The following is a 9,919-nucleotide window of genomic DNA, read 5'->3' on the forward strand; positions in this document are numbered from 1 at the left end:
TGTCAAATAATTACTGTTGACAAATTATGTGTGCTTTAACAGGTTACATTGTAATTGCACCTCGTTCTATGGTAAGTCGATGAATGTGCCTGCCACCTGCTGGCGACAGTGTGAGAGAAGCAACGCCAAAACTACTGTGAGCGAGTGTCTGTATCATTTTATGCATGTAGTTTTATAGGCTACGCTTAAATGTATGAGGTTGACATTTTATGGGGGTATGGTATCTGAGGCCAGAGGCTGCAGTCGTTTGACTTCTGTGTTACATCTCTCTCAGGTTCTAATTTAATGTAAAAAAAAACCAAAAAACTCTTAATGAATTTCACATTATTGCAGGTCTACAATCCCTTTAATGGCAGAGCAAAAGAGTGCATGGACTTTTTTTGTGTGTGTCATTCTGCCAAACACACCAAACTCCACCTCCTGTGTTTCTCAATAGCAGAGTAGAAGTACTGTACAGAAGGCTCAACAGACACTCCCTCTACTTGTCACACACACTCTACGTCAAACCAGCAACAGGACCAGGATATAAACACTTAGCCCACTGACCTTGCATTAATAAAAGCAATCAAATCATTCAAGCAATTCAATCAAAAGTAGATTTGTGAGCAGAATGTTAGCCTATCTATTCCTGTAAGGAGAGCTAAGAATTCACATGTCAATGCCATTGGGTGTTGTACTAAGTCATGGGTGGGGATTGGGGAACCAATGGCCCGTGTGCTGTTTACGGCCTGTGATGTCATCTTGTCCAGCCCCCGATACAATGTTAATGTTGTAGTTTCACATGAAATATGACATGTTTTGTAAAGCAATCATAGAAATTACATTTGCAATACAATTAAGCTTTATCTTCAGGAGACCTAGTGAAGGTGGGGTCTGTTGTAAAGGTGGCTACCTTCAATATAAGCCTAAAGTGCAGGGGGAAATCCTGATTTGTGTTCATAATACAGCCCTTGGAGGATTTTTAGAACATTTTAAGTGGCCCCTTGAATGAAAAAAGTTAATTCACCCCTGGGCTAAGACTAAGTAAATTGGAACAAGAGAAATATGAAGTCAGCAGCAGGTTCTCATTTCTCTTTCTTATGGGTAAGCGGTTAGGGCATCAGGCTTGTATCCCAAAGGTTGCCGGTTCGACTCCCAACTCGCCAGGTTGGTGGGGGGAGTAATTAACCAGTGCTCTCCCCCATCCTCCTCCATGAGTGAGGTATCCTGAGCATTGTACCGTCCAGCCGCACTGCTCCCTTGGAGCGCCATTGGGGGCTGCCCCCTTGCATGGGTGAGGCATAAATGCAATTTCGTTGTGTGCAGTGAACACTTGTGTGCTGTGGGGTGCTGTCACAATGACAATGGGAGTTGGAGTTTCCAAGGTGGGCTAATAATATGTCCTTTCAGGCAGCATTTCTCTTTCTTTTAATATGACATATTTTAAAAAGAGAAACAGGGCCCGATGTTGCAGACTTTAGTTTTGTTGTTCCACACTGTAAGGAGAGACGAAACACTGGGCACCAGAGTGATTTAAATATGCTGTATTTCACTTAAAATTTAAATATGCCATTCATACCTTTTGTCAATACAATAACATATTTACAGTATATACACTCTATTACAAAGAAAAGGAACAAAATAGAAGTAATTCATAGACAAGTCGCATGTGACATTATCGGATTGCTATAGAGTTCTTATACATGTAGTAGGTGAAAGAGAGAGTGAGAGAGAGAGAGAGAGAGAGAGAGAGAGAGAGAGAGAGAGAGAGAGAGAGAGAGAGAGAGAGAGAGAGAGAGAGAGAGAGAGAGAGAGAGAGAGAGAGTGTGTGCTGCACCTTCCCATCCAGGCAGTGGAGTTCACATTGCCTGACAGGCCAGACCATTCATTTTGAATTCGTTCATAATTCATAAATGGTCTGATTACGCCTCTCTGGGGAGGGTACAGTCGGCCGGCCAACAAAAGAACACACTTGGGCGCATACCAACATACGTCATGAACGTCAACTGTCAGCATTTGGTCCACTCATTTCAAACCAGGGCTGAGCTCACTCCTCCCACCCAAGCACTCCAGGACATGGAGGATTCAGACCAAAAATGAATTACGAAGTAGTTCATGTTGCCTGGTAAAACCAGGCAGTGGAGTCCACAGACACATCAATGTCTAAAAGCTACGTATCTCTTGGATGCTTTACACTCTTCAAGCTGTTGTTCATCAGATACTTGACAGTCCAGAGTAACTCTCACAAACTGTCTGAATTTCATGGTGTGAGACATTCTCCAAAAGATACAAAGCAAAGAAACAAAAAGTTAAAGCCTGGCAAGCTTGGCAGTAATTCACAAATTTTCACCTGACTTGAGAGCTACATAATGCATACAATAAAATTAAAAACCTATCAAAGTAGGCTCAGAGGTGTGTGTGTGTGTGTGTGTGTGTGTGTGTGTGTGTGTGTGTGTGTGTGTGTGTGTGTGTGTGTGTGTGTGTGTGTGTGTGTGTGTGCGCATGGGTTTGGGTGCATGTGTGAGTGGGCATGCTTTGTGATTGCGCACGCGTGTGACGGAGTGTGTGTGTGTGTGTGTGTGCGTGTGTGTGCATTCGTCGGTGTGCGTGTATGAACATGTATGTGCATATGCACATGTACTTGTATTCGAACTGAATGTCCATGGCTTTAGTTTCTGTCTGAGTAATAAAAAGTAAATATATATAAAATCCATCTACGAACATAAATCAAAACATAGACCTTTGGCTTACAGAAGTGGCATATTGCAAAAAGAGGCAAAATGCATACCAGTCAGTCACACTCCACCTGAAATACCCATCTGTTGTGCACCCATACTCTTCTAAACATCAGTGTAATTATAAAGTACTACAAAAAAAACTCTCACTTCAAATACAAACCAAAAATATTAAAACATCACTGCATATAGTGCACTTTGCACAGACTTTCTTGTCCTGCACTTTTACGCAACAGCAATATTCTTTTTTCATTTCACAATAAAAGCCCCTGCTGAAATATGGCCCTACGTGATAACAGTTTTACTTAATGTCCGTAAATATAAATTTATAAATTCAAAACAAATAGTAAAGCAAAGTACAAAATATCAATACCTACTCAAACATTTATAGTAACAGTCTTATTATTTTTAACATTTAAATAAAAATGTAAAACATTCATATTGATATTGTAGCTTCATTATACAATAATAACAATATAATTTGTAACGATGATAACATTAACAACACGAGTGACGACAGCAACAGCTACAAAAAACACTCCCTGCCATAGCCATTTCAAGATGGCCGCCCATGGCCTCCAACTCGGCCAGGACCCCGTTTCTCGAAAGAGTCGCTGCTAACCACTTAGCAACTTAGTACACTGTGAAACATTGCAGCCAGTTAAACGTAAAAAAGTAAGTTGCCCTGGCTGCTGCCTTAAGTTCTTAAGCTTACTCAACTAGAGAAAGCCTCAATTTCAGTCAAGTCTCGGGTTGGAATTATCTTACAAACTTAAGGCAGCAGGGCAACTTTCCTTTTTATGTGTAACTGGCTGCAATGTTTTCCAGTGCAGGTTGCCAATGAGAAATTGCATTGCAACCAAGTAAGTTGCTAACCTAGTTAGCAACAACAATGCTGTTGAGAAACGCCTCCCCAGTCAGTCGCACCGCTCTAGGTGACCCAGGTGTCCATGCGCAGGCGCTTGGCCGAGGGGCTCTGCTGGTCGTCCACCCCTGTGGGACCCCCAGGCCCTCTGCTGTTCTGGTGGAAGTCTGGCTGTCGCTGGTGGTGCTCCTCGCGGTCACTGCCCTCATACGAGCTACAGGAGGAGCTCAGGCTGTCGGCTGGGGAGCGGCCCACGTCCTGCCTGGAGCCCGGCGGGTTCTGGCCCAGCGGAGGGCATCCGGACTGGGCCATGAAACCAGACGAGCCCCCCGAGGAGGCTCTGCCATGGTCCCGCGGAGGCGAGATGGGCTCAGATTTAATGTTGACATTATGGTCGGTGCTGACAGACAGGTTGGCACCTTGAGGTATGTGATTCCCACCGCTGCAGTGATACAGTATACACAGTATGTGGTCAGTTTGCTTGCAGGATGACATGGATGATTTATAGCTCTTGAGGTTCAAGACAAATAACCAAAGACAATTTAATGGCTAACAAATATGATAATATAATGCATCAATGCATATACATGCTTTATATAAATTGGGAGTTTAAAAACAGGTACAAAAACTAAAGCTGCTGCTATGCACCAACAAGATTTGTATTAAAAGTCATCTTGAAGGCCAATTTTCACTTTTCATAATAATAACATTACAGGGGTGCAAAAAAGTAGCAAGTTGGTTTGTCATGAGAGAGTAAAATGCTCTGTGAGATACAGCTGCTCTCTCTCTCTCTGATGTGCACTTTGGCTTTCATTTCAACTATACAGCCTGTTTAACATGTACCATACAAAAGCCACGATAAACAAAAGTCATTGGGGAAAACCGGACAAGTGAGTATAAGCTCTCCATTAATAATAAGCACTCATTGTGACACAGCTAAGCCTACTATAATGCACACTCCTACCATACAGACTGCTACTGTGCAATCCTGTCTGGTGTAATACTTGCCCCTGTGAGCTGGGAGGCCCGTGGCCCATCTGCTGGTGTTGCCATGGCGCCGCTGATCCCATGGACATGCCCCCGGTGGGGCTGAAGCCCTGCAGGTTGGACAGATCCGAGCTGTTCAGCTGGTAGTCTGAGGGGAAATAGGGAAGAGCATAGCAGATGGGTCAAAGATCAACGCTGAAAATGACTTTTTTAAAAGATCATTTTGTGTCTTTATTTGAGATAGGACAGTCGTAGGGTGTGCCTGGACATGAGTGGGAGAGAGAGGGGGGAAGGATCGGCACAGGACCTCGGACCTGAATCGAACCCGGGTCACGGGTGTAATAGTGCAGCGTCTTAGCTCATTGAACCATGGTGCCCCCCTAAGGCTGAAAATGTCTGAAATGGTTCCTGCTACCAGGTTCAGTCTCACATGGCCTGGAGCTATGCATGTCTTTCTGTGAGAAAATTCAACTGAAAAAGCTAATGGTTTAACACACACACAAAGATACCATTACTATCTTATGGCCTTTTGGTGTTTAATGTAAGCCACATGGAATGAAATGGTTACATTGTTAAGAAATTTAAGGGAACACTGTGTAGGATGGTGGCCAGAGTGGATATTGCAACTATGCCAATTTTGGTCCCCTAGGTAGGGGAAATTCTTTCTCTGCATTTATCCCATTTGGACTAATGAATCACATTGAAGTACACACACTAGTCCGTAGCAGTGGGCTGCCTGCTGAGCTGCGCCCGGGGAGCAATGTGGGGGTTAGGTGCCTTGCTCAAGGGCTCTTCAGCCGTGGTTCGGTCGGGCACTGAACCGGGAACCCTTGGGTTGCCAACCTAGTGCTCTAACCACTGAGCCACGACTGCCCGAGCTGCTCTTTTGCAGCTAAATTGTCTATTTTTATACATTAAAAATGGTGGACAAGGGAGAAGATCCCCCTTTTCATGTATGAAAAACGCAATTTTCCCCGTCATAATGAATACTTAGTATACACAGAAATTTGATGGTGGAGGTAAGTATTTGTAAAAATGGAAACATTTGTGAATGGGCAGCATGAATTCATTCAAGAAATAAACCGCTAAAATTTTGCCGAGTGCACCTTTGAACATGGGTTCATTGTCCAATGAACTTGTGAGTGACACAGGATAACTGTACTGTACGAGTTGAAAGCAGTGTAACTAGCTGTCCAGCAGCCGGAGGCAGTACAGCAGTAGATGGTGACACGCTCTTGTGGATGAGTGACTTGTGTTGGAGATGAGGGGATTTGTGGCAGCCATGGCCTAGTGGTTAAGGAGATGGACTTAAGATCAGATGGTTGAAGGTTCGAATCCCACACTTCCACTACCTATCTCAGTCCTGAGGCTGAGGTGCCCTTGAGCAAGGCACCTAATCTCACACTGCTCCAGGGACTGTAACTAAGACCCTACACATAACTGTAAGTCGCTTTGGATAAAAACGTCAGCTAAGCATACTGTAATGTAATGTAATGTGTTACCGGAGTTGTAGGTGGAGGTCATGGCCGAGTAGACGAGGCCCTGGTGTGGAAGGCTGGGCGTGTTCACGGACACCACTGGGGTGGCCAGGGACTGGGTGGTCTGGGAGCTGTTCATTCTCTGGGCATTCTGTTGACAAGGTCAAAGCGGTGTCATACAAATGGAGAAGAACTGGAAAGTACAGTAAGTATGGTTTTCAGCAGAGGTGTTTCAAATGTAAAGGGAAAAGTAAATTCACAGGGTCAGTACAACACGAGCAGATGATATGTTCATAGCTTATACACCATTTACTCCAATGTACCTGATAGTGTTTTACTGAAAACACTAAAAACCTAACAAGGACCCACCACAAACTTGATCCAACCAGCACAGATTCAGCTGATTATAAGACAAGCACACAGGTATACTGGTTACTCAGATAAGCTGGAAGGAAACTGTGATTCTTTTTTTTACTTTTACTAAGTTTTGACACCTCTGGGTTTCAGTTTACTGGGAGCGAGAATGGGCTTGGGCTTGATGTGAATGTAGCTAAAATCTGCTTGTGTTGTGTTCAGCCACTAGATGGCACTGTATACCTGGAGATTTTCCCTTTGACATGGTCACAGTCTGATACTTTGCCATTGTGAAGGCCCAATGACAAAAACAGGTTAAGTATTATTACCTCCGCCAAGGAGGTTATGTTTTCGTCGCACTGGTTTGACTCTCTGTTTGTCTGTCAGCAGAATAATGCAAACAATTATGAGCGGATTTTGATGACATTTTGTGGAGTTGTTGGAAATGACAAAAGGAACAACTGATTAAATGTTGGCAGTGATACGGATCATGTTCGGGATCCAGGAATTTGACATGAAACAATTAGGGTGTAACCCCATGGCCTTGGCGGAGGTTTGCACTAGTTAGGAATTAATTATTAACAATAAGACCGTAAGACGCAATGCGCTGTCCAAGTTATGTGCTTTGATTTGGCGCATGGCGATCCCTAAGAAAAGGTGTCTACTTCTTATGTCTCTTAACTACTTTTTTACTCACCATATCTGCTATTTCATCCTCCTCTGACTGCATGCAATAGGAAAGGCATAATTACTGAGACATGATCATTCACACTGTACTTGCGGTATGTGTACATCATAATCATTTGAATAACACCAATGCCTACATTATTGTATATCACAAAAAATTAGACCACTGAGAAGGCTACAGCCACATTAGTGCGAAGAAAAAGGAGTCGCACACAGGAGCTTGATGCTGTTCAGTGAAACTGTAAAAGCTGAAGAATAAAGAGAAGCCAAAACAAAACAAAAAGTGGGAGGCAAACGTTTCGGGTCTAGCCCATCATCAGTGTTCCCAAAAATACAGCCACATTAGATCATACCCACATATACTGACCAACAAATGCAATTGTCCTCGACATATACAAGAATTACTTCCGTAGAATGTTTATATTATTTTATATACAGTATGGTATGCATGCAAGTTACACTAATTTGGATTTAATATTGAGCCCCACTCACAACAATGGTAATTCTTTACTTGACGCCGGTATCATAGGCATGTCATTACAGTGTAATAATAGTGTCATGACACAGTCGTAGATAAGTCATAAACATTATGTCCATGTCATAAACCTTTTATGACTGTTGGCCTTAAGTGATATTCGATTATGGCAGTTTAGTTTAGTTTATTTAGTTTAGTTCAACAGGGACCATGCACAATACACATTTATTACAGAAGCAAAAAGATGGCTTGTGCCAGAGTATAGCTATATAGCTAATTTCCATCTGCAGTCCCTGGACAGGTAAAACAAATATTAAAATACAATAACATAAACAAGATATAAACAAGTAAGCACATCCATAGGCCATAGGTCAAACACACACGCACACACACCCACACCCACACACACACACACACACACACACACACACACACACACACACACACACACACACACACACACACACACACACACACACACACACACACACACACACATTAAAATGGCATACAGTGTGAGTCATATTTTAAAAACATATGATTAATGTTGACAAGACTGGTTGGTTAATATCCATTTTTTCACACCCCTTGAGAAGGCCTGATAATCAGTAATACTTTTTAGGTTACTGGGTAGACTATTCCATGTTTTGGTTGCCCTGAAGGAGAAGGCTGACTGAGCAAAAGCAGTTCGTCGGATTGGGAGACTACAATCACCCCTAATGGTGGACGTTCTGCTCATCAATTCCCTACCCACAACTCAAGGTTGTCTTTGCCATAACCGAATGTCACTTAAGACCAACAGTCATAAAATGATTATGACATGGACATAGTGCTTATGACACATGTATAGCAGTGCCATGACACTGTTATGACACTGTAATGACATGCCTATGACACCGGCGTCAATTAAAGAATTACCACAACAACTACTTGTAGGATCATTCTGCACTACAAATTGTATGGAGCTCTGTGTGTGCTCCACTCCATTTATTTATTTATTTTTAAATTTGTTTAACCAGGAAAAGGTCCCGTTGAGTCACAGTGACTCCTCTTCCAGGCAGTCCTGGCCAAGGGACAGCAAGTTAAAGGTTTCAAAGAAAACACCAAAACAGAGGGGGAAAAAACTACCAAGACACATAGGCAACAACCAACTATAAAATATGTGCTGTAACTAAAAAACATGTAACACACACAACTACACTATGATATCCGTCATGTGGTAAATCCATCACTGCCAGATGAGACATGGCAACTGAATTCCCCATTGTGATAACAGGCGACTGAAGACAATGTAAGAGCACAGCATTGGAATGCATAGAATGTCAACATCTGCCATCCCCTTTAAGCAGGACGTGCAAGGCAGGTTTCACTTTTTTCCCACTCCCACTTTCTTTGCCTCTGATGGAATGCACCAGCATGTCAGGTACAGTACTTGTTTTTGTTTTATGTTATATGTTGTACGCTAGCAAAGCACTGTACAAAACCGATGCATTGTTATTATTATTATTATTATTATTATTATTATTTTGAATCACCATCAGGTTCAATGCTTTCATTTGAATACCTGTGCAGCACAACTGAACTGAAATAATATAAATAAATAAAACCCTGCCTGCACTGAACCGTCAGAGGAGGACAGACCTTCACGTGCCCGTCCAATGTCAGCAGAGCCAGAGCTAACAGGTGCAGCCGGAGTGCCCGCAACCCCCCCATCCCCCCCGTCCCGCGGGCATGGCTTCCAAGTACAGGCGGACACCATTGAGGCATAGCTGCAGCCCATATGGCCACTATGCTCTGGGGGCAAGCCACTCCTGCACACCACAATACTGTACACTACACTACAATACAGTAACATAGGCAGGCCACTATGCTCCGAGGACACACCACTTGGGCACACCACAATACACTACACTACAATACAGTACCATAGGCAGGCCACTATGCTCCGAGGACACACCACAATACACTACACTACACTCCACTACAATACAGTACCATAGGCAGGCCACTATGCTCCGAGGACACACCACAATACTGTACACTACACTACAATACAGTACCATAGGCAGGCCACTATGCTCCGAGGACACACCACAATACTGTACACTACACTACAATACAGTACCATAGGCAGGCCACTATGCTCCGAGGACACACCACTTGGGCACACCACAATACACTACACTACACTACAGTACCATAGGCAGGCCACTATGCTCTGGGGGCACACCACACCACAATACACTACACTACAATACAGTACCATAGGCAGGCCACTATGCTCTGGGGGCACATACGGTACCATAGGCAGGCCACTCTGGCACACCACAATACACTACATAGTATACATAACTATCCC

General features: G+C 43.4%; 1 protein-coding gene across 5 annotated transcripts in view; it reads right to left on the bottom strand.

Moving 5' to 3' along the window:
- Positions 1–1,509: 1,509 nt before the first annotated feature.
- The window catches only part of mef2ab (myocyte enhancer factor 2ab), a 51,882-nt gene continuing 43,472 nt past the window's right edge, over positions 1,510–9,919 (bottom strand). For all 5 annotated transcript variants that reach the window (XM_063188903.1, XM_063188904.1, XM_063188902.1 and 2 more), the window contains 3 exons: positions 6,069–6,195; positions 4,588–4,714; positions 1,510–4,021 (listed from right to left, as the gene is read on the bottom strand). In XM_063188903.1, the coding sequence (XP_063044973.1) occupies positions 3,646–4,021; positions 4,588–4,714; positions 6,069–6,195 (630 nt within the window). In that variant the 3' untranslated portion in view covers positions 1,510–3,645. The remainder of the gene's footprint in view (positions 4,022–4,587; positions 4,715–6,068; positions 6,196–9,919) is intronic.

The sequence above is a fragment of the Engraulis encrasicolus genome, chromosome 22, assembly GCF_034702125.1.
Source record: "Engraulis encrasicolus isolate BLACKSEA-1 chromosome 22, IST_EnEncr_1.0, whole genome shotgun sequence".
NCBI lineage: Eukaryota > Metazoa > Chordata > Actinopteri > Clupeiformes > Engraulidae > Engraulis > Engraulis encrasicolus.